Source organism: Ovis canadensis, chromosome 3, assembly GCF_042477335.2.
Source record: "Ovis canadensis isolate MfBH-ARS-UI-01 breed Bighorn chromosome 3, ARS-UI_OviCan_v2, whole genome shotgun sequence".
Classification (NCBI taxonomy): Eukaryota; Metazoa; Chordata; class Mammalia; order Artiodactyla; family Bovidae; genus Ovis; species Ovis canadensis.
The window spans coordinates 95,765,868-95,791,023 of record NC_091247.1 but is presented as its reverse complement, the minus strand read 5'-3'; the positions used below and the strand labels follow the sequence as shown (position 1 = coordinate 95,791,023).

Sequence of the window (25,156 nt, the reverse complement as noted above, 5' to 3'; positions counted from 1 at the left end):
AGGTGCTTTTGTCCTCTAAATTTCAGTGGTGGTACACTGTACTTACTAGCTTAAGTTCAGTCTCCAAATACGGTTAATTCAAACACGCCTCGATTTCCCTTTCCCCCGGTAAACCTCATCAATCCTGCTCTAGGACCGACTGACCTTTTTATACAGCTGGGCTCGCAGCCGGTATGACTTATATTCTGATCTCCTCTTTTCTTCGTCTCTCTTTTTCTGTACTTCGGGAAGCTGTTCATAAATCCTTGGAAATGGTACCGGTGGGAAGACAGAAGCAGTGAGGTCACTGGCCACAGAGGCACACAGTCACTTCTGCCCACATCTCCTAAGCCCTATCGCTCTCCGGGCACTCAGTCCCTCAGACAGCCTGTGGGCCTGCTGTGGGCCCAGCTCCCTGTTAGACACTTGGACATAAAGAACCCTGGCCTATGTTCAAGATCTGGAGAGAGATACAGATACACAAAATCACATAAAATTCTGCTGATAGTGGTCACTTCTGAGAAAGGAGTGGAATAAAGGGTGCAGATGAACTTCTTGGCACTCTGTATGCAAAAATGTATGGTTTCAATAGAAGATAATGACTACATATTACTACCATACTTCTAAAGATGAAAAATAATGCAAAAAAAGTACAATGGGTCATATCTACAAAATGCTACACAGAGTTATAGGAAATGAAAAAAAACTTATTCTGACAGAAGGAGGTCAATGAAGACCAAAAAGAATAAGTTTGAAGTGGGTCTTGAAGAAGTTAAGAGTAGAAAGGAGATGGGAGGAGAAGGGAGTGTTGGTAAGAATGGAGTCAAGGTTTCATGGAGAGAGTGCAGGGGAAACAGATGGGGGGAAGGTCTCGTAGTCAAGTGAAAATCTTGGGCTCTGTCCATCACGGATTGGATGCCACTGATTTTAAAGAACCATGTTTTGAGGAACAGGATCAAAGATGCATTTGATATATACACTTTAATTGGAAATAATCTAAGTTTCCAACAAGAAAACAAATAAATTATGGACTATAATAAAATTATTACAAAGCACAAAATGTTTCAAATAGCTTTTATGATATGGGAAAACATTCACAATACTCACAATATAGTGTTAAGCAAAATAAAACAAACTACAAACTTCTGTATATAGTATGATCAACCATTTGGGGAAAAAAGTATTGCATTGGCCAAAAAGTTCCTTCAGTTTTAAAGCGAGAATAAAAGACCTGTTTTTCATTCTCACTAAGAACTTTGTTGACCAGTGTATTCAGTTTTGTTCCACTACCTTCTGCCATTTTCCAGGCAACTTCATAATTCCATCCTCCTAAAACTTTTTATCTTTTTGAACAAAGAACTGTTTCAGGTGCCTTTCACAGTCTTCCAGGGAACTGAAAAATTTTCCATTAATTTTATAAAGACCAGAATAAATGTAAATCTGAAGGTGCAATGTCTGGTGAACACAGCAGAGGAATTAAAACTTCCCAGCCAAACTGTTACAGTTTTTTCTTGGTCAACAAAAAAACATGTGGTCTTGTGTTATCCTGATGAAAGATTATGTGTTTCGTGTTGACTGATTCAACAGAATTAGTCTGACTCACTTTTCCGTGAGTGTTACTTTCAATTGGTCTAATTGGGAGCAGCACGTGTTGAAATTAATTGTTTGGTTTTCGAGAAGCAGCTCACAGTCAAGGACTCCCTTCCAATCCCACCATGTATACAACATCACCTTCTTTGGATGAAGATCAACTTTGGTGTGGTTGGTGGTTCATTTTGCTTGCCCCATGATCACTTCCTTTCCGTATTATTGTACAGTATCCACTTTTGATCACCCATCACAATTTGTTTTAAAAAACAGAATGCTTTTGTTATGTTTAATAGAGAATCACATGCAGAAATGTGGTCAAGGAGGTTTTTTTCGCTTAAACTTATGTGGAACCTAAACATCAAAGTGATTAACATAACCAAATTGGTGCAAATGGTTTTTAGAGACTCAATATTTGATTTGGATATACTGAGTACATTGGCTGTCTCTGGCAGGTATAACGTTGATTGTTCTCAATGTCTCAATTTGATTGCTATCAACTTCAACTGATCAACCTCATCACCTGTGGAACTTCCAGCAAGAAATCTCCAGCACAAAATGAAACTTTGTAAACCGCTCTTGATACATTTGAAAAGTCACAGCACCTTCTCCATATATTGCACAAATCTTTTTTTGCCCTTCAGCTGTGTTTTTATCCCTCTTGAAATAATAAAGCATAATATACTGAAAATTTGCTCTTTTTCTTCCATCTTCAATATTAAAATGGATACACAAAAATTCACCAATTTTGATAAGTTTTAAAATGCATTCTGATATGACAGACAGCTATCACAATACAACCTAACAAGACTGTTTTGAAAGAAGTTAAAGACAAGTAAGTGCTGCTAGAGCCATCTTCTGGAAAATACTGAATTTTGGCCAACCCACTATATGCATCTATGTAAGCACAAATACTTTTTTTAAAAAGACTACAAATGTTGGCAGTGTACATATGATTCTGAAACTTTATTTCAAGTTTCAAACTTTATTTAGATGCAAGCCTAATGTGTTATATCTCTGAGATTATTTCCTTATCTCTTATTATATTGGATACAATTCCTAGAAAAAGGATTGCCTAGAAACAGAGCCCCAAAGAAGTATTTACCTTTATTTCAAAATATTTTTATTTATATTTAAGTTTCTAACAAAACCAAGCCTGAGTAAAGCATAAAAATTCATGGCAACTCTTTGTATTTTTTATATATGAGGCATCCATACCATGATCTGCTAATTTTCATTTCCATTTTAGAACCATAAGTGAGAAACTGTTTTTATAGCTAATTTGGTCATAATGTTGTAACTAGAGCATAATGCTTTTATTCTGGGACAAGCTACAGCTCCTGACCATTTGGTGGCCTGATTTATACTTTTATAGTTACTTATTCTTTTGGCCTTACCGTTTAGACCTCTGAATCATTTCCTTCTTTCCAATAGGCCTTTTCTTTTGGGCTGCCAGGAAGCCTAAGCAAGAGAAGAGATTTTTTTTAGTGGATTGTGCCATTTTTTCTTTGAAGTGAAGTTGATTTACAATATTATGTAAGTTTAAGGTGTACAACATAGTTATTCACAATTTTTAAAAACTATACCCCATTTATAGTTATAAAATATTGGCTTTATCCTCTGTGCTATACAATACCTTCTTGTAGCTTACTTATGTCTGAATCCCCAGTCCCTATCTTGACCCTCTCCTCTTCCCTTTCCTCACTAGTATAACCACTGGTTTGTTCTTAATATCTGTGAATCTGTTTCTTTTTTCTTATATTCTTTAGTTTGTTGTATTTTTTAGATTCCATATATAAGTGATATAATACAGTATTTGTCTTTGTCTGACTTAATTCACTAAGCATAACAACCTCCAGATTACTCCATGCTGTTCCAAATGGCAAAATTTGATTCTTTTTTATGGTTGAATATCAAGTGGTATCACCATACCAGCTCCTAAAAACTGTGGACCTGTGACTTATGTTTCCATACCAGATCCTGAGAGCTGGACATTTGACCAGATTTATCTCTGTGTTCATTTCAAAAGTACCTGGCATTTGGCAGAGATGTTTTGCAGCTGTACTTTGAGAGATACATGTTTGAGAGATATATAGTGGTCAACTGCCCCAAACCGGTTCTGACTTGACCACAAGAACGAGCCTGCGTGGATGCAATCTGAAAGTGTCCAAAAGTGACTTTTGCTTCATTAACATGCTAAGGTCTCTGTCCAAAGGGGGCATGTGTACTCTGCTGGGCACAAAGTTCCAAAGAATAGCAAGGAAAGATAAGAAAGCCTTCCTCAGCGATCAATGCAAAGAAATAGAGGAAAACAATAGAGTGGGAAAGACTAGAGATCTCTTCAAGAAAAGTAGAGATACTAAGGGAACATTTCATGCAAAGATGGGCTCAATAAAGTACAGAAATGGTATGGAACTAACTGACAGAAGCAGAAGATATTAAGAAGAGGTGGCAAGAATACACAGAAGAACTGTACAAAAAAGATCTTCATGACCCAGATAATCACGATGGTGTGATCATTCACCTAGAGCCAGACATCCTGGAGTGCGAAGTCAAGTGGGCTTTAGGAAGCATCACTACAAACAAAGATAGTGGAGGTGATAGAATTCCAGTTGAGCTATTTCAAATCCTGAAAGATGATGCTGTGAAAGTGCTGCACTCAATATGCCAGCAAACTTGGAAAATTCAGCAGTGGCCACAGGACTGGAAAAGGTCAGTTTTCATTCCAATTCCAAAGAAAGGCAATGCCAAAGAATGCTCAAACTACCGCACAATTGACTCATCTCACATGCTAGTAAAGTAATGCTCAAAATTCTCCAAGCAATATGTGAACCATGAACTCCCAGATGTTCAAGCTGGTTTTAGAAAAGGCAGAGGAACCAGAGATCAAATTGCAAACATCTACTGGACCATCGAAAAAGAGAGTTCCAGAAAAACATCTACTTCTGCTTTACTGACTATGCCAAAGCCTTTGACTGTGTGGATCACAATAAACTGGAAAATTCTGGAAGAGATGTGAATACCAGACCACCTGACCTGCCTCTTGAGAAATCTGTATGCAGGTCAGGAAGTAACAGTTAGAACTGGACATGGAACAACAGACTGGTTCCAAATAGGAAAAGGAGTACGTCAAGGCTGTATATTGTCACCCTGCTTATTTAACTTCTATGCAGAGTACATTATGAGAAACGCTGGGCTGGAGGAAGCACAAGCTGGAATCAAGATTGCCGGGAGAAATATCAATAACCTCCGCTATGCAGATGACACTACCCTTATGGCAGAAAGTGAAGAAGAACTAAAAAGCCTCTTGATGAAAGTGAAAGAGGAGAGGGAAAAAGTTGGCTTAAAGCTCAACATTCAGAGAACGAAGATCATGGCATCTGGTCCCATCACTTCATGGGAAATAGATGGGAAAACAGTGGAAACAGTGTCAGACTATTTTTTTAGGCTCCAAAATCACTGCAGATGGTGATTGCAGCCATGAAATTAAAAGATGCTTACTCCTTGGAAGGAAAAAAGTTATGACCAACCTAGACAGCATATTAAAAAGCAGAGACATTACTTTGCCAACAAAGGTCAAGGCTATGGTTTTTCCAGTGGTCATGTATGGATGTGAGAGTTGGACTATAAAGCTGAGCGCCAAAGAATTGATGCTTTTGAACTGTGGTGTTGGAGAAGACTCTTGAGAGTCCCTTGGACTGCAAGGAGATCCAACCAGTGCATCCTAATGCAGGTCAGTCCCGGGTGTTCATTGGAAGGACTGATGCTAAAGCTGAAACTCCAATACTTTGGCCACCTCATGTGAAGAGCTGACTCATTTGAAAAGACCCTGATGCTGGGAAAGATTGAGGACAGGAGGAGAAGGGGACGACAGAGGATGAGATGGCTGGATGGCATCACCGACTCAATGGACATGAGTGTGGGAAGGCTGTGGGAGTTGATGATGGACACGGAGGCCTGGCATGCTGCAGTTCATGGAGTTGCAAAGAGTTGGACATGATGGAGCGACTGAACTGAACTGAGGCACAATCTTTACCATGTGCAAAAGACCATGGAGGCTTGTGCATGCCCTGGCTGCCCCTGAAAATCTCCGCCCCTTTCCTCAAGCCCTAATCAACCTATCTGCCTCCTCCTGCCTCCTTCAATTCCCTTACTCTGCTCCTCTTTAGAACATGAGCTCTACTGGGACTTCCCTGGCAGCCCAGTGGTTAAGACTTCACCTTCCAGTGCAGGGGTGATAGTTCAATCTCCGGTCGGGGAGCTAAGATCCCACATGCCTCTCGGCCAAAAAACCAAAACATAAAACAGAAGCAACACTGTAATGAATTCAATAAAGATCTTAAAAGTGGTTCACATCAAAAAAATCTTTAAAGGAAAAAAACAAACAAAAACATGAGCTCTCCTTTCTCCATTCCGTGATCAGCTAATGTTCTGCTATGCTGAACCTGGTCTCATTCAATTGTCAACTGTGACTCTGGGCAAAGGATCCATTGAGGGGATCCTGACCCTTAGGGGATTGGTAACAGAGGATTGTGTCTTAAGAAGGAACAGTGTGTTGCTCAAGAACTGTGAGAGGGAGCAGCTAGGGCTTTGTGCCCCTACCCTGAGCTGGCAGTGCAGGCTGGTGAGCAACGGCCAAAGCCAGGGTTAGACGATGATGACTTGACAGCAGCCTAAGGCGCCTGAAGACACAACGCTGTGGCACAGACTAAGCAGTGTGAACTGAAGCACTGACCTGTTTACCGGTAAGGCAGTGATTAAAGCGTTAGGAAGTACTTTATAGTTTTCACAGCTTTCGCATATTATTTTACTGTGATATTACATCTAGCATAATTGTTACGAGCACAGAGTCTAGCACCAGCCCACAGGGGTTCAAATCTGTTTGGGCAAGGTACTTAATGTCTCTTTGCCTCAGTTTTCTCATTTGTGAAACAGGGATATTAACAGCATCCACCCCAGAGAAGTGTTATAAGCATTAAATAAGAATAATGTCTGAGCAAAACACAAGAGCTATATAAGTATTTATTATTATTATTACCCAAGCTATGTAAGTATTTATTATTATTATTACCCTTTGAGGGAAGCAAGCCCCATCAAAACACTATACTTTTGGAACTATCTTGTTCATGGTGACAGAGCTGGTTTTCAAAAACATCATTCTCAGGAATTCCCTGGTGGTACAGTAGTTAGGACTCCACATTTTCACTGCTGAGGACCTGGGTTTAATCCGTGGTTAGGGAACTAAGATTCTGCAAGCCAAGTGCCCATTCTCACTGCACACTCTCATTTCTAAGATGTAGTGACAGGGCAAGATAAACTGCGTTTTTCTGGATCATGGAAGTGCTGAGAGCGTAATTAGGCAGGTTCTGTTATCTAAGGAGATCTGAGTCTCAACAAGCAAGAAGTCACTCTCTGAACTGTAACTGGCCTGGCATTGAGCAGTGCTGCCTTGCATGAAGCAGACCTTGCCCTCTCTACCGCGTAATAGGAAAGCGAACAGGCAGAGTGTACCTCTCTTACGGAGCAGGTGCATGGGGTCCCGGTAGCCCTGCCATTCCTGCACGGCGTTGAACAGTGCCTCCCGCTCAGTCTGTAACATATTCTGCAGCTTCCTCTCCTGGACTATTAACTTCAGGCGCTTTATCCGTTCCCCAGAGCGGGAGATGAAGTCCGGTCTGTGAAGCTGAAGTGATTCCTGAGGAGAAGAAAAAGCCCTCCAACCTCATATTAATGATGCATTCTTTTCTCCAAGGGCCTAGAAAAACAGTACCTGCCCAGCAGGTTTGGAAAGCCTGTTTGTAACTTATAGAAAATACCTAGAGCTGAAGGATGATCTAACAACTCCCTGAGTAGGAGAGTTCCAGTAGGAAAATCAGAGGGATCAAAGAAATGCCTTTGGAATAAATCAAGAACTAAGATTATGGCAATTACAACTCTCCCCAATGTGGATGGGATCAAGTTTGGCTCACTGTGCGATTTTAAATTTCCCTTCAAAGAAATACATCATTAAATAACATTTTCTTTGGCTCCCAAGTAGTTATAAAAAAGAGACTTGGTGCCTTTCAGACCCCGTGCTAAGTAGAAATAGGAGTTATATAAATGGAGGAACAAACATAAGACTGATGCAAACATCAGGCCTCTACTACACTCCCCGTGCAGCTATCTATCTACAAAACCCAATGAGGAGCTACACAACACTTCCCTTCTATTGCCTTGCCCCTCTCAGATACTGAGGGTGATATGTGATTTATAACACTAAGAGTAAGGCAGCCTTTGATTAATGAGTGTGAGAACAGATGAACTGTGGCGGTGCCAGAAGCAAGGGTCACATGACTACACTTCAGCATGCGAAGTCACAGATTTACCCTTTCTTCCTCCTTCAACGTACAGCTAAAATTAATTCAGTCTCACTGTACCTGGAGGGTTGCCCTCACAAATGGCTTCAGCGGCTCTTTGCCTGGGCCGGCTGGTGAACTGTGGCTGTCCATGTGCCGTCCCTGCCAGTTCTGTTCCCGCAGTGGCTCCCTCCAAGGTTTGGTGTTGGTTATTGGTGCAAACCAGGAGACACCAGGGCCATGAAGCTTGGGCATGTTTTCCTTCTTAGGACCAGACTTCATATTTTCCACAGGAACAAACCATGAAACTCCTATAGGAGATATTTTGAAGAAAGAAATAAGATTTTTCATTTTTCTCATCAGAAACATATACATAATATAGGCTCTCAGGGAATCAGCTGTCAGGGGCCAGCAAAATGCTCTAGAGTCCGCTTACTGCAGGTATATAGACTCTAACTGCAGCATTAAATACAGTCAGCCCTCTGTATACAGGCATGCAGAATCCTTGCATTTGGGGGACAGTGCTAGGTCATTTTATATAAAAGACTTCAGCATCCACAGCCTTTCGTATTCAGGAGGAGTTCTCAATCCAAGCCCCTCCAGATATAGAGAGATGACTGTACTTTGAAGATGTGCCAAGGTGGTGCTGGGTGGTCAACATTAAGTTGTCTAGAAATGAAGAATCCTAGCATGGCAAGAGAAGAGAAATTCACAAGCTTTTCTACTAAGAAAGCAGCACTTAGAAACTGACCTTCACAGCAGCTCTTCTTGTTCTTCTTTAACTTTTTGTCCACAAGATAACTGGTAAGGAGCCTCTTCTCTTCTATTTTTTCTTCTGACCAAGAAGTCACATCACTGTCCTCTTCCATTCTAGCCTCACTAGAACTTGGAGTTGGGAAAGTCATTCCAACATCTCGAGTGTTTTTTCTGACACCACTCACAATCTCCAAGTTACCTGAGGGTAAAGATCACAGACCTCTCTGAGAAAAGCCTTGAGATTTGGTCGGCAGGTGCATTTAAGTCAGTAAATGAAAACTTAAAAAAAAATTAGTCATTTATTTTCTATTCTGCAATGAAAAAGAATTGAGATCTACAATCTTCACAACTACATCTGGTAAAATAGGGAATTCCCAAGTGGGCCAGTGGTTAGGGCTCAATGCTTCCACTACAGTGGGCATGGGTTTGATTCCTGGTCAAGGAGCTAAGATCCCACATGCTGTGCAACATGGCCAAAAGAAAAAATACATAAATAAATAAATCTGGTAAAATATTCAAAATAATCATCAAGACACATTTTAAACAAGTATCATCATGTAAAAATATTTGTTGAAGACAGTGCTCTGAATGAATATAAGCAAAAAGACAATGCAAGCAGAGTTGATATAAACAGTTTTGGAATCACATTATTTGATTTACTACATCAAGTGTCTTCAAAATTTTATTGTAATTTCAAATATGTGAGATATCTCATTTTTAAGAACAAATTTGAGTTGTATTTTCTCTTATTGCCATCAGAAAGAATCCTAAACTATGATAAGTGATATACATCTTTTTCTTATTATGATGTCTGCATAAAGAATGGTAGTTTCACTGCTGCCTAAACTATTACCACTAGAGTTAGTTTTTTTCTAATTCTACTTCAGTAAATGAAAAAAATTTTAAGGTTTTAAAACCGCAGGCTACTGACTCCTCTTGGGTGGGATAAAAGGCTTTGAGAGAGAGAAGAAGAGAAGGAAGATGAGGGTAGAGAGATGGAGATGTTTGTGTGTGGGAGGAGTTCACTTCTGTCAGTTCAGATATTAGAGGGAAAGAACTACTAATATGGATTCACTGGGAAAAAGATTTCAGTTCTGATCCCAAGTAAGAAGGACAGTAAACGCAGTCACCAAGGTAAGGAAGAGGTTAACAGATGTACAGACATGACTTGAAGGGAAAGATAATCAAGGGGAAGGATTACTTCTGTTTTATAAAACCAAAAGATATAGGAAGTCATAAAGTGAAAAGCCTCCTTCCCATTCCTGTTCTCCATTAAGTTTATAATCCTGTGATTCCAGAGAATTTTTGCACACATTCCAGCAATTCTCTTCATTTTTCAAATCCATGTAGTAGCATGCTATATACTATTCTGTACTTTTCTTTTTAATTATGTATCTTGGGGATCTTGACACATTAGTAGCAAAAGCTTCTTCATACTAGATAGGACTTCATTATGTGTGTTAGTCACTCAGTTGTGTCCGACTCTTTTGCAACCCCATGGACTGTAGCCCACCAGGCTCCTTGGTCCATGGGATTCTCCAGACAAGAGTACTGGAGGGGGTTGCCATTTCCTTCTCCAAAGACTTCATTATATGGATATATAATAATTTATTTAACAATTTAGCTACTGATGGACACCTAAGTTATTTTACTTTAATGCTTATAAGAAGTCAATACTTCAGAGGTTAATTCTGTCATTAACCATTTGTCATTTTACACATTTGCACCATATATCTATAGGCTAAACTCCAAAAGTAAAAGTACTGGGTCAAAGTAATTTTGATAGGAACTGCCAAGTTGTTAGTCATAAGGGTTGCACTCCCAACTTATACACCTCCTAGAATGTACCTATTTCCTTACATGCCTGCCCACAAATCTGCTTTCAAACTTAAATTTTTGTCTATCTGATAGGTGACAAATGGCATTTGAGTAAATATTTTTTGTTAATTAAAAAAATTTACTTTTTTCTTTTTGGCTGTGCCAGGTTTTAATTGTGGTGCGCCAGCTCAATAGCTGCCCTGAACCATGTGGGATCTTAGATGCCCGGCCAGATATCAAACCCATGTTCCTTGCACTGCAAGGCAGATTCTTAACCACTGGACCACCAGAGAATATACTTGAGTACATTTTTAATCTTCATTTCTTTTATTGTGAGTGAGGTGTGTCTTATCACAGGTTTAAGAGCTACTTATATTAATATTTCAATGAAAATGTTTAATTTACCTGCTTGTACGCCCTTATTTAACATATGTGCATTTTGCTTGTTGCAAAGGGTAGAGTTCGAGCTCCAGAAACTACTGGTAGAAGATGAAACAGAGTCAGAAGAGACATGGTCTGTCACCTGGAAAAACAAGAGATCCTGTTACCATTACTTGCTGTCAAATGCATAGTTACCTACAGAATGAGAAAATACACAAGTCACCAAGAGCCCTTTCTAACCCAGTTCAAATGGTTGAGATGACATTGCCAGCAAGCTTGCAGCCATGTGAACATGCTACTCCGTATTTTGCAATAGACAGGTGGATGCTGTAGATAAGGACTCAAGCTGTTTCAAGAAGCTAAGACAAGACTCGGTGTGTTCCCAGGACTTGAAAACACTCTGAAGAGGGTGCTAGACAAAGATTAGCACCCTGGTGTGTCTTGAGAAAGAAATTCTGAAGTGACGCTACCACAAAACTGGTAAGAAAGAGGGCAGAGGATAACTAAAGAGGCTGAGTGGTGAACTGCAGAGTGCTTTCCAGTAAGATCTGACTTACGCGTTTATTCAAGAATAAATGCCAAAAAACTTAAAGGCCCTATAAGAATTCCTGAATGTCAGGAATATTGCAAAAAGCACTTAAATATTTGAGCCCCAAAGGTTTTTTAGTTATATTCAGAGCAATGAAGGGAGCTGATGGTGGAATGTTTGTGAATAACCAAAAGATTACCAAAATATAGTAAAAAAAATTTGATATAAAATGGTATTTCTTAAACTGGTTCATCAGAACACTCCTGAGGAAGGGTCCTAACCCAGAACAATGAACTGGAGGTTTTAAGTGAGGGGTCTGGGTATCTACATTTTGAATAAATGCCAGGTGCTTGTCTGATTAAGGACGTTTGGTAGAGTAAATTGAAACAGAGCATCTCCTTCCCTGAGCTAGATAAACTATATTTCAGGACCTTCAGGGAACTTGCAACAGATCCTGCAGCAGAGGAACTATGTTAAATGTCTGGAGACAGGAAATTAACTTTTAAAAAGATAAGCATAGCAAACTGCAGGCTTTAAAAATGATGACCTGTAAAATTCTAGAATGGATCACAAATTTGATTATCTGCAAGCATATGCAGGTTAAAAAAAAGATTAGCAAATTTTTAGCCAAGGTTCACTAAAGCAGGCAGAACAAAACCCTGCCAGGTTAGCCTTTTTTTCCCTAGTAGACATGGTCATTTAACTGGTAGACCAGAATATATAGCAGAGAACTAGATTTGGATAAAACAACAAAACTTCTCATAGCATACTTGAGGGCAAGATGGAGTTATAGGGGCTGAAGGATAAGCTGATGGAACCAGCTTTCCCATATAAAACAGCCGGAAGGGACTAAAGGGCTGTCAGGATCCCTAATAACAGGAATGACAGGCCAAATCAAACAAGGGATAATTGTAAAGCCTTATGCATCAGGCAGGAAGAATGGCAATAACTCTGATACAGTAGAAAAAGCCGTGAGTCTGGAGTCCAAATACCTAAACCTGTCTCAGATCTTCCCTTTACTAGCTGTCTCTTCTTGAGCAAGCCATAGTCTCAGTTGCCACTTTCCCCATCTAGAAAAGGGAACAGCTGCATTCCTGCAATTATGGAAGTGTTACAAAGAACAAATGATTTAGATGCAAAAAACGTAAAAAGCTAATAAAAAATTAGGAGACAAAGATTATGGTAAACCAATATGTATGAAAGTGTGGTGAGGAAGATTTGACAGACTGGTAACACACTATAATTTTTCTGCAGCTGTTTTTTAAAAAAGGGGAGAATAATTTACACACTAAAATGGACTTTCAATATAAACTGTCAAATACAAAAAGCAAACTTTGCTGCCACTTTTGAAAAAAGGGGAGAAAATATATGCAATATATACAGTTACTTGCTTTTTATGTATAAAATACCTGTGAAAGAAAAGAACCCAGATTGGAAAGGAAGAAATAAAACTTTTTATTTGCAGATGACATGATGCTATCTGTAGAAAATGACAAATCTACAAAGTATTAAATAAAAAAGTTTAGCCAGATTGTGGAATATAAGGTCAAGAAGATAAAAAATCAATTGTATTTCTATATTCTAACAAGGTGCAATCTGAAAATAAAATTAAGGAAACAAACTCCATTCACAGTAGCATCAACAAGAATGAAATATCAGCAAATAAAATGAACAACAGAAGTGCAAGGCTTGTACAATGAAAACTATAAAACACTGGTGGGAGAAATTAAAGGTCTAAATAAGTTGTGAGGTATTTCATATATGTGGAATGGACAAAAGATTTGAATAGATATTTTACCAGAGAAGATGTAAGAGTGGCCAATAAACATATGAAAAGATTTCAACACTATCAGTCATGAGGGAAACAAACTAAAGTCACAGTGAGATGCCACTTTGCACCCACTAGGATGGCGATAACCAAAAAGATGTGCAGTACTAGGTGTTGACAGGGAAGTGGAGAAACTGCAACCTTCACACGCTGCTGTTGAGAATGCAAAATGATACAGCTGCTTTGGAAAACACTTTGGAATTTTCTTAAAAACTAAACATAAACTTACCTATGACCCAGCAATTCCACTCCTAGGTATATACTCAAAAGAAATGAGTCCACATAAAATTTTTTGTGTCTACACAAAAACTTCTACACAAATATTCGTAGCAGTCTTATTCATATTATCCCCCGGCCCCCAATCAAACAATCCAAATGTCCAACAACTGGCAATCCGATAGACAAAATGCGGTAGAGCGACACAATACTAATCAGCAATGAAAAGGAGTACTGGTACATACTATAAGGGCGAATCTTGAAAATATCCATAAGAAGCTAGATACAAAAGAGTAGCTATTATGTAACTCCATTTATATGAAATACGCAGAAAAAAGGAATATGGGAGTTTGTCTTGTGCTGGGAATGTGAATTGGTTATAAACAGGTATGAGACTTTTCTGGGTGACAGAAGTGTTCTAAAGCTGAATTGTGGTGATGACTGCACAGCTCTGTAAACTTACTTCAATAAAGCTGTTTAAAAATCTCTAAAGATATGCGAGAACTAGTAATACTGACTACCTCTGAAAAGACGGGTGCCTGGGGAACAAGAGAGGGAAGATACTTTATCAAATACTTAATATATTTTAAATTTTGTATCATGTGATTGTATTATGTTTAAAAAATGAGAATAAATGAAACAAAAATAAGGAAGTGTGGCAATAAAGGTTTAATGGCTTTGATGAGTTCAACAGGAGTAAAACATGTTAGGCCATAGAAATGTTCTAGTTTACAGAAAGTGAAAAGTGAAGTTGCTCAGTCGTGTCCGACTCTGTGACCCCATGGACTGTAGCCTACCAGGCTCCTCCATCCGTGGGATTTTCCAGGCAAGAGTACTGGAGTGGTTGCCGTTTCCTTCTCCATGGGATCTTCCCAATCCAGGGATCGAACTCGGGTCTCCCGCATTGCAGGCAGATGTTTTAGCAGTTTAGTTTACAGAAAGGAGGATGATAAATCTGCCGTCACTATCTGAGGCACAGCCTATGTAATTCAAAGGGACATGTTTATAAACAGGATAGACCCAGAAGCTGCCAACTTAGGAAAGTGGAGTAGAAAGGATGACCTGTGAGAACTGCTTCAGTGAGTGAAGACCTGAGAGAAAATACTTTGGGGAAGGAAGTGGGGGCCTGAGAAGTAGATTAGATCTCTTTCCTGTGCCTTCAGAGAGCAGAACTGGGAACAGAGCCAGGAAATCTAACACAGGCAGATTTTGGATCTTTTTAAATTTTCAAAACCTTTGCCAACTAGTGCCTAGACAAATGAAATGAGATGCCAATGAGCAGTGAGTGAGTGGTGGAGCTGTTGAAGCAGAGGCTGGAGCACCTCATGGGGCAGAGGCAGCAAAGTGTTGATGGTCCTTTCCAAGAATGAGTCTGAGGACCTCCTGCACTCCAAAGTACACGACTGGGCATGGTATGCACCACTGGGTGTGAAAGAACACGTTTACATCTGATTAAATGAGGAGTCTTGGTATGCATGTTTCTGCTTCCACTTTAAATCTGATTAAGTTCATTCCTGCCTGTAAAAAGGTAAACATTTAAAAATAGATAATAGTCTAAAAATAAATTCTCGCGCAACAAGATATATCTAGTTAAGTCTGTATCATGGTGAAAATCAAAACGCCAGACAAAAACAAGTGTTTTCAAGGATATGGAGAAATGAGAACCTTCACATATTGATGCTTAGAATGCAAAAATGGTAACAATATTTTGCATAATAATCTGGTAGTCCCTCAGAGGGATAAAAATAGACTTACCATATGATCCAGAGTCTATCCACTCATAGGCATATGCCCCAAAGAAATATAAGCTATGTCCACATAAAAACTTGTATATGGATGTTCACAGCAGCTGTTAATAGTAGCCCCACAGTGGAAGAAATCTAAATGTCCATTAACTAATGAATAGTTAAGTGAAATATGCATATTCATATAATGGAATATTATTTGGTCACACAAAGGAATGAATACATGCTACACCGTAGATGAACTTTGAAAATATTAAGTGAAAGAAGCCAGTCACAAAAGATCACATATTAGGTCCATTTACATGAAATGTTTAGAATAAAGAACTCTAGAGAGAGAGGAAAAAAAGCAGATTAGCAACATAGCCAGGGAAGGGACAGGAAGTTGGAAGAAATGACTGCTAATGTGTATAGGGTGTTTACAGTAGGTATTGAAAACACCTTAAAATTGGGATGATGGTTGCACAGCACTGTGAATATACTAAAACCCACTGAACTGTACACTTAAAATAGGTGAATTTTATGGTGTGTGAAACATCTCAAGAAAGCTATAAAATGTGTGTATTTGTGTATGCAAACTGAAATACAAGCAGATTATGAAGTCTTTATTTGGAGAAAAATTGCTGCTCATGCTTGGTGGTCTTATATCTCCTGTTACTGAATCAGGGATACAAGAACAAAGCAAGGTACCAACAGTGTCTTCATACAATACTGAACAGTCCTAACAAAAATGTGGGCACTGGATATTGCTCACATGGCAGCACTGTATACACACTATGGCTAGAGCTACGTGCAAACTGTTACAGTGATGCAGTCATGCCATGTTGACTTCCTCAAACAATAATCACAATTCACAGCCGTGCACTGTGTCTGACAATCTGTGCTGAGGACCCAACACAGGATAGAAGGTAATTTTTGCTGAATTCATTTACAGATGCTGTTGGTAACCCACAATAACCCACCTTCCTCAGTCCAAGGGAGAGTCTTAGGCATCTCCTATAGTGATCTCACGGAGAAGGCAATGGCACCCCACTCCAGCACTCTTGCCTGGAAAATCCCATGGATGGAGGAGCCTGGTAGGCCGCAGTCCATGGGGTCGCTAAGAGTCAGACAGGACTGAGCAACTTCACTTTCACTTTTCACTTTCATGCATTGGAGAAGGAAATGGCAACCCACTCCAGTGTTCTTGCCTGGAGAATCCCAGGGACAGGGGAGCCTCATGGGCTGCCGTCTATGGAGTCGCACAGAGTCGGACACGACTGAAGCGACATAGCAGCAGCATAGTGATCTCAGCATTGCTCATGGCCTGGAGGTGATTCAGCCCACTCAGTTCTCTGCAGTTGGGCTTACACATAAAGATTTAAGTGACTACAAGTTAACTGACATTACCAGCTACCATGGTTTTTAAGCTTTCTGTTGCAGAGTTGAAAGGAGATACATACTGGCTGGCTTCTTCTGTTTTAATTTCTATTATTGTGAGAGTAAACTCACCTGTTGATGCCTGATTACAACTGGGAAAAAAGTAACTGCCACCATCTCACAGATGTTTCAGGTTTTTTGTTGTACTTCTTAATTAAAATCTAGGTGAAATTCATTCCCATATTCATTGATCAGACACACCATCAGACCCAGAAAAAAAAGGTTTTCAAATAATTGTTTTTCAGGTGGAAACTGAGTTTAGGAAAACATATCAAATGTAGGAAAAAGTCTATGTTTTCTCACACGACCTTATATGGCTATTCTTCATGTATGAAGATGGTTTTCGTTGACCTTCTGCCAGCAAGGTACCTGCTGAGAGAGACTTTTCTTTCAGAGTAATGGATTTATGCTAATTCATTTATAACTACTCAAGTTTAGTACCAAGGATACACATTGATAAAGCAGAGTCAAAATCAGAAATACAGTCAATAGCACCCAAAGACAGTTTTTGTGAAAAGTTTTTAGATATGTGCAGCTCAAACTGGCAACTGTAGATTCAATACTAAAACTTATTAACCAGTAAAAGATGACACAGAGTGTGTGCCCTCAAAATAACATTTTGACATAGATTTAATTCTGAGAGGCAAGATTAAATCTTAAGCAGAACTCAGGTGAGCACTATTATTCACCATTAGAAAATCAGAACTGGTCAATTATTTCTGCAAGTATGGTAGATGATAACTATAAAATATCCTGCCCCCTAAAATGTATTGTGCCTGCAGAAAGGTCCTCAGAAAATTTCTTTTCATACAAAAATGAATAAAGATTGCAGAGATGTAATGAATTTGGATAATGCCAAAATTCGAAGTAAGGCCATGAGACTATATAGTTAAAAGGTAACAGCAGTACTTGTCATTAGAAATGAGGTTAAAAAATCTCTAACAGGATAGTAAAGTTTTCCAGATAATGGTTGGGTTTGGGTAGAGAAGAAAGAAAACCAAGAGCTGAAGTCCTCAATATGGGAAAAACTAGAAGGTTAGAAAATGATCATTAAAATTTTATAGAGGGTGCTAGAGCTAGATGACATGAGTCTCAAAAATTATGGTCTGGAAGTGGTCCTCTCACTCTTTTTCTTCTCTGCATTCTCTCAACTCTTCCTCTTGGCTATAGTGTTTATAAGGATTATGATCACATTTACATGGATGGCTCTCAACTCTTTACTTCACTCATGAGGTCATGTATAACTATGGTTTTAGACATTTTCACTTGGATGCTCTAATCCAACTTCAAGTTAAAAAAATAAAACTCCATATTTCATAAGTCAAAATTAGTTTCCTCTTCTTATCGCTCCATTTTGATTACCTTATCACATAGGATTTTAGTTGCTTTGGGCAGAAATTTCAAAAGAACCATGGCTATTAATTACCAAGTCCAACTGATCAAAGCTCAGCTTAAAAACAATATTAATTTTTCTCATAAATTAACTTGTGAATATCACTATCTTATTTAAAAACCTGACAATTAGCTAAACATTAGGCAATAAAATTACACCTAGACACGCCAAAATAAATTCCATGTGGATTAAGGATTTAAGTTCCTTGTCCTCTACCCTAAACATGATAAAACAACAATAAACCAAGGAGAGTACTTTCTTATAATCTTGAGGATGGAGAGACCTTCCTTAGCATGTGACAAATAAATAAAGTTGAGTATACAACAACGCTATCACACCATTAGATGGTTTTAGATAGTGCATGCTCAGTCATGTTCGATTCTTTGCGACCCTATGGACCGTATGTAGCCTGCCAGGCTCCTCTGTCCATGGAATTTTCCAGGTAAGAATACTGCAGTGGGTTACCATTCCCTTCATTAATATGATATAATTAATGCTCAACAATTAATAAAAATTCTTCAGAGAAAAATGTGCAAAGTATATAAGAAGTTAATTCTCAAAATAAGAAATGTAACGAGCAACCTCTGAAATCCAATATTTAAAAATCTAATTTAAAGCAATGAGTTTTTTCACACAGCAGATTAACACACATTAAAAGGACCGATACTACTCAAACCTGGCAAAGGAATGAAGAAACATTCCCTCATACTTTTGGTGGGCACATATGTTTGTACAAAATTTCTGGACGACACATAGTTAGGGGTGGGAAGGTCTACAGATTTACTGATGGTCTTTTAAATTTGTTGTTAATGATCTACTTAGATATTTTCTTAGAAAATCATCCATCTAATTTCGGTTTTAAAATATATCAGCCTGAAGCTGCACATAGTAATTTTCTTTAAGAAAACCACATCTTTGACTGGAGTTATATCCTTCCAACCTTCCAATTAACATTGACCCTCTTCCTATGGTCACAATAACTACAGATTTTTTTTTTTTAAGAGCCAGATCTTGGTTATATTGATCAATCTGGGGGACTGATTTTTAGAATGCTTACTTTACTTCCTAGTTGAATTTGCTCAACTAAAATATTAAAGGCTCTATATTTTCCTCTAAATATAGGTTTAGTCACATCCTGTAAGATTTGGATATTGCTTTTACTTTCATTGGGCTTCCTCGATAGCTCAGCTGGTAAAGAATCCGCCTGCAATGCGGGAGACCTGGGTTCGATCCCTGGGGTGGGAAGATCCCCTGGAGAAGGGAAAGGCTACCCATTCCAGTATTCAGGCCTGGAGAATTCCATGGACTGTATAGTCTACAGGGTCGCAGAGAGTCAGACACGACTGAGCGACTTTCACTTACTTTACTCTCATTAATGAAAAAAAAATTCTACAATCTCAATTTTTAGTTATCCTATAGCCCCAAAGTTTAGAATGTTTTAAAATGTTTCCTTAAAAAATTACAGCCATTAAATACCAACCTTACTGCATTGTGGTTAGAGAATATAAGTTTAGTTAGTAATCTACTTTGGGGATTTATCAACATTTTGCGTAAGTGTACAGTTAATCTTTGTAAGTATTCCACAGGCATTTGGAACAAATGTGAAAGCTGTGTTTTAGGAATAAAGTTTTATATAGATGTCTTAAATCAGCACTGTTAATACTGCTATTAAATACTGCTATTTTACCTGCTATATACCAGAATCTGATAAAAAAACAATTAGAACATTCCATCCTGTACTTTGTCACATTCCATATCATAATCATGTTTGGATGAGCGTATGAATGCATTCTGGTGGCAAGCACAGCTAATTTCGGCAGCCTCTGACCGACTTTCTTCCCTTGGAAACTACAGAGTGGAGATAAGGTAGACTCTCACAAAAAGTAACATTTAATTAAAAATCACCAAAAACCCCCTAACCTTTCAATGGTATAGAAACTTGTATTTCTAATCTGGCAAAACTATAAATAATCGATCGAAAAATCAAAATAAAGGAATTTTCATGCACTGCATGTGGAAATACAGACTAGAAAGTAATTTGGCACTAATGCAGAAAATTATGTATACATATAATTTATGATCCAAGGATTCCACTTCTGGATTTATGTGCCAAAGATAGCCTCACAAGGTCCATAAGGCAATATGAACAAGGATGTGCACTGCTGGTGCCTGGCACTGTTGAGAGCCGACAACAACATGGGTGTTAATTACAGGGAAAGGTACACTGGTAGATGCACTCAGTGGATGGCTGTGCAATGATCAGAAACCTGAATTAGATGTATGAATAGCAATGTAGACGCATCTGAAAAATACAACGCTTAGTGAAAATCACAAAAATAATGATATACGTTTTATACAAGCTGAATATACACGACAACTACAGAATGTATATTTTGTAAGAACTCTTCTAAGTCAAAAGATATTTACATAACAAGGCCAGTTGCATATAGGAGAGAATGAGGATGGGATGTGGGAACCAAGTTTTTAAAAGAGACGCCATGAACCTAGGAGTATATTAACTCAATCCTTAGCAGCTGAAGTTAAAAATTTGTTTTATTTTGGCATAAAAACTGTGTATAGTACTTTTCTAATTCTATTCTTTTACTCTGCTTCTTGAAGGATTTATGATGTCTAGATTGGAATTCAAATAGGCATTATTGGCAGAAACTAGAACACAATGAGAGGCTTAAGAATTCTGTTTTCCAGCTCTTAACTAATGTTTTGTTTGTTTGCTCAGTCTGGCTGAGGTCACTTTTTAGTTAGGGCCACAAATTTTTTTTTATGGTTTCATATTAGAAAATACTTGATTCTTGTTTAAAAAGAACATGAAAAATTAAAAAGAAAAAATGTATAAACCCATAATCTTAAAATAACCTGCTAATATTTTTGTTCCAGCTATATAAGTACATGTGTATGTTATAGCTTGCTTTTTATCTCTTAACACATAATGAAATTTATCCTTGGGTTCAAAGATACTGCCTTTGACTGCTGTTTCTCTCCATATATGTGCAACTATGAAGAGTGATATGATATTAGCCTGTTTTATAAAAATGTAAAAAACACCAGTAAACATTTAAACACTACTAATGCTATCATTTTATTCTCTCATGGATGTCTCCTTGGTAGTTAATGTTGTTCATTTGCCCAACTGCTGGTAACATGGGCAACTGGAAATAATGAGAAGTGAAAAATACAGAAAAATCACTCATCTTTAGCTTTTTCTTCATAAACAAAAACTGAATGTGACCTCTTTGTACTGACAGTAGTAAACTATTCCTTTTCTTTGACCCCAGCATACAACCAGACAGTGAGAGAGGGGAAAAGAAAGAAAAAACAGGGAGAAAGCAGGCAAGCACAGCGAGAACCTGAAACAGAGAGAAGGAAAGGAGTAGCTTTCACAAGACACACAGCAGAGACGGTGAGACAACAGACAGCATGAAGTGGGGTGGGAGAGCACAAGGGAACAGAATGTGGGTGCACAGAGGCAGAGAGAAAGAACACCGAAGAAGACAGGGTGCAGAGACACTGCAGCATGAATTACAGAGTGTGGGGAGAGCCTGCACAGACACATCAAAGACAGGCACAGAGAGCGAGTCACAGAAAGAACAGGTGTAATCAAAGGAGGAGGGCAGAACAAGCAGGCACTTGCAGTTATTTCCTTCTACTGACTCTTAAACCCTCACATGTAACATGTCCTGGATACACATGTTCAGGGAAAAAAAAGCATTAGCATATCTAAGGACACCTGGTTTAAAGATAAGATAGGCAATTCAAAGAGAAATATAGAAAAGAAAATAAAAACTCAGTAGGTGTGATCAAAGAAATATCAGTCAGGATAGATACCGTATTTCTGGCCTATATGGCAAATATTAATAAGAATGCTACTGGCAGGTATTGAATCAACATTTCAAGAGGATAATTTAGTAGTGTGGATTAAACATTTTTCATGTACATACTTGGTAACCCAGAAATTCTTTATTTAGAAATGTATCTCTAGGAAAGAAAAATTCATAAAGATGTACCAAGACTACCCACCAAAGTGAAAATTATGATAAAGTGCAAAAAAACCCTTAAACCTAACTATTGTATTTATACAATGGAACTCATAAAGCTATTAAAAATGACTAATAAATCTTTATTTATTGGCATAGAAAGATGTCTATATTCAGTGTAGAGTTTCAAAACAATATACATAGTATGATTTCATTTTTTTTGGACCATTGTTTCCATATATGAAAATGATTGTGAAGACTAATATGAAATCAGCCGGTTTTATAAAAATGTAAGAAACAGTGATAAAAACTTAATTGGACAGTAATAAAGGTCTCATTTTATGCTGTCACGGAGGTTTCTTCACTTGATATTTAGCTTCATTAGAATGCCGATCAAGCAGATCCAGGGTAAGCAGTAGGTGTGTGCAACATATAATATAAACCTGGAAGCTTATTTATGAAAATGTTAACCATGACTATTTCAGGATGGTGAGAATTATGGGTGATTTCCAAGGTCTTTATATTTTATGTATTAAACTCTTTATATATATAAAGAGTAAATATTATATATAGTATATATATAAAGATATATTTAGTTATCTTTTTACTTTTATATTTAAAAGTAATAAAATAATATCTTTTTGACAAAAATAGTTGTTACCAAAGAAAAGAGAAAGATGTAAGGTAGATGAAGCATCAATAAAAGCTATCATGACAGGCAAGTCCTCTACTACAGTCTATGATAAGCAGTTTTAGTTGAGAAGGAGCCTACAGAAAAAGAAGAAAGAGAATATGAAAGAGAGAGAGAGAGAAAAAAAAAACCTAAGGAAACAGATAATGGATTTTGGAAAATATGATAGCACAGAGACGGGCTTAATGAACCTCTTTCATAACTGAAATACACAAACAAAAACCATCAAAAAGTGAAAAAAGTATTCAGAGCCTAGGGAACAGACTCAACTCATGCCACCACAAAACTCTTCCTACACAAAGGATCATACAGAAGGGTAAAGGTGAGTCACCTGAATTAAAAATATCCCACTGGTATCTCAGAAAAGGGACTGATTATAGAAAGTGGCCCAGGAAAAAGAACATGTCTTCCAAGGGGAGACACGTTCCCAGTGGAAAAACAGGTTCTTCTGTCCTAGCCAGAATGGTTTACTGTATACCCTCTTTGGCCAGGAAGAAATCAGAAAAAGGGATAGGAAAATAACCTCTTAAGTCTAAAATTAAGTCTTTAGTTTCATTACTAAAGTTTGCTAGAAAAAACAATAAGGCCTCTGCTATATCACTGCCCATGCAACAATGCTATGAAAGCAGCTCCCAGCTGACTTTACAGTAGTATAAGAGCAAAACTCAAGGGCATGTCCTATAGAACCAGGTATTTTCTCACCTCCACACTTAGAAAAGTGGCCATCAGTTTATGTTCCAAAATAATGGCAGAGAAAAATATCACCTGCTAAAGCTGTCCAGAGTCCTAAAATCAATGACTATCTTTCTGCCTTTCCCAAACTCTGAAAGGCAAAAAAAAAAAAAATCAACCTTCAGGTTCATGTCCTAGGAAGGGGACTCAGTATCTTGTAAACAGGTAATAAGCCAATCAGAAAGAATTTAACCACATTACGTGGGATTAAATAAATGGTTTTCACAAAACTGCTTAGAGACAAAGGTAATCTGAAAAAAAGAGAAGATAATATGAAAACATTCTGTAGCATTAAAGTGGAAGAAAGGAAGAACAAAAGAGGGGGGAAGAATTTACTTTGCCAGAAGGTTTACCCATTTTAGTCAATAAAGAACTGGGGACACTTCCCTTGTGGTACAGTGGATAAGAATCCGCCTGCCAATGCAGGGGACATGGGTTCGATCCCTGATCCGGGAAGATTCCACATGCTGCAGAGCAACTAAGCCAGAGTGCCGCAATTACTGAGCCCACGTGCTCTCCAGACCACAGTTCACAACTACTGAGCCCCTGCGTCTAGAGACTGTGCTCCACGTGAGAGAAGCCACCACAATGAGCCAGTGTGCCACAACACAGAGTAGGCTCCCACTTGCTGCAGCTACAGTGTCGGTGCCCAGCAACTACAGCGTCGGTGCCCAGCAACAAGGACCCGGTGCAATCAGAAATAAATAAATAAAAGGAAAAGAATCTGCATTTTCGCTCAGAGAAAATTTAAAAAGATCATGGGCTTAATGAAATAGATCCAAGATAAGCTGGCAAAACAGGGGGAGATTAACAGGTTGTTGACAAAATTAACACAATTCAATAAAAAGTTAATGAATATATGCCATATGTTGGAAAACCAACGCCAGGCACCAAAGGAAAAAAATGAAGACAGTAATTATGTCGTTATATCATTGCAGAATTAATCTATGCAAAATAAAACAAATTTGATTTAAAGAAAACTTAGCCAGTGGAGCAGAGTACAGTTTTAAACGGTCTCCTGAAATGTAGAGAAAAAGATGAAGGGAATGAAAATAATCAGAATGCAAGAAGAGGATTACACATGTGGCACTGGCCCCACACTCACTTGTAAGACAGAAAACAGGTTGAGAGGAAAGGAAAAAACATCCTAGGATACAAGTTTTTGCTGAAATTAAATCTGAATGTACAAGGGATACAGAGCTTAGTACCAGAAAAAAAATTAATATCCAGAATACATAAAGCAAAAGGGACAGAAATACAGGAAGACAAAGACAATTCAACAGTAATAGCTAGAGACTGCAATATAACACTTTCAAAATGGATAGAAAAATTTGACTGGCCAGTAAGGAAATTGAAGGCTTGAATAACACTACAAATCAAGTAGATCTAAGACATATACATAATACTCCAACCAACGGAAGCAGAATATGCATTCTTCCTGAGGGCATATGTAATGTTCTCCAGAAGAAACCATATGCTAGGTCAAAATAGTCACAAAACATTTATATTTACTGTGATTTGTAACACAGTATTAATATGTTCTCTGGCCACAATGGAATGAAATTAGAAACCAAAAAGGAACTCTGAAAATTTTAGAAATAATAGAAATTAAACAACACACTCTTAATTGCCAATGTTCAAAGACAAAATCACAAGGGCAATTAGAAAATACTTTGAGATGAATGAAAATGAAAGCAAAATGTAACCAAACTTATGGGATGCAGTGAAGGCAGAGCTTATAGAAATTTGTACCTCTAA

General features: G+C 38.1%; 1 protein-coding gene across 5 annotated transcripts in view; it reads right to left on the bottom strand.

The window, feature by feature from the left end:
• ALMS1 (ALMS1 centrosome and basal body associated protein) overlaps positions 1–25,156 on the bottom strand; it is a 190,056-nt gene that overhangs the window by 1,438 nt on the left and 163,462 nt on the right. For all 5 annotated transcript variants that reach the window (XM_069583699.1, XM_069583702.1, XM_069583700.1 and 2 more), the window contains 6 exons: positions 10,881–10,998; positions 8,653–8,856; positions 7,983–8,212; positions 7,078–7,261; positions 2,964–3,027; positions 145–244 (listed from right to left, as the gene is read on the bottom strand). In XM_069583699.1, coding sequence (XP_069439800.1) covers positions 145–244; positions 2,964–3,027; positions 7,078–7,261; positions 7,983–8,212; positions 8,653–8,856; positions 10,881–10,998 — 900 coding nt within the window. The remainder of the gene's footprint in view (positions 1–144; positions 245–2,963; positions 3,028–7,077; positions 7,262–7,982; positions 8,213–8,652; positions 8,857–10,880; positions 10,999–25,156) is intronic.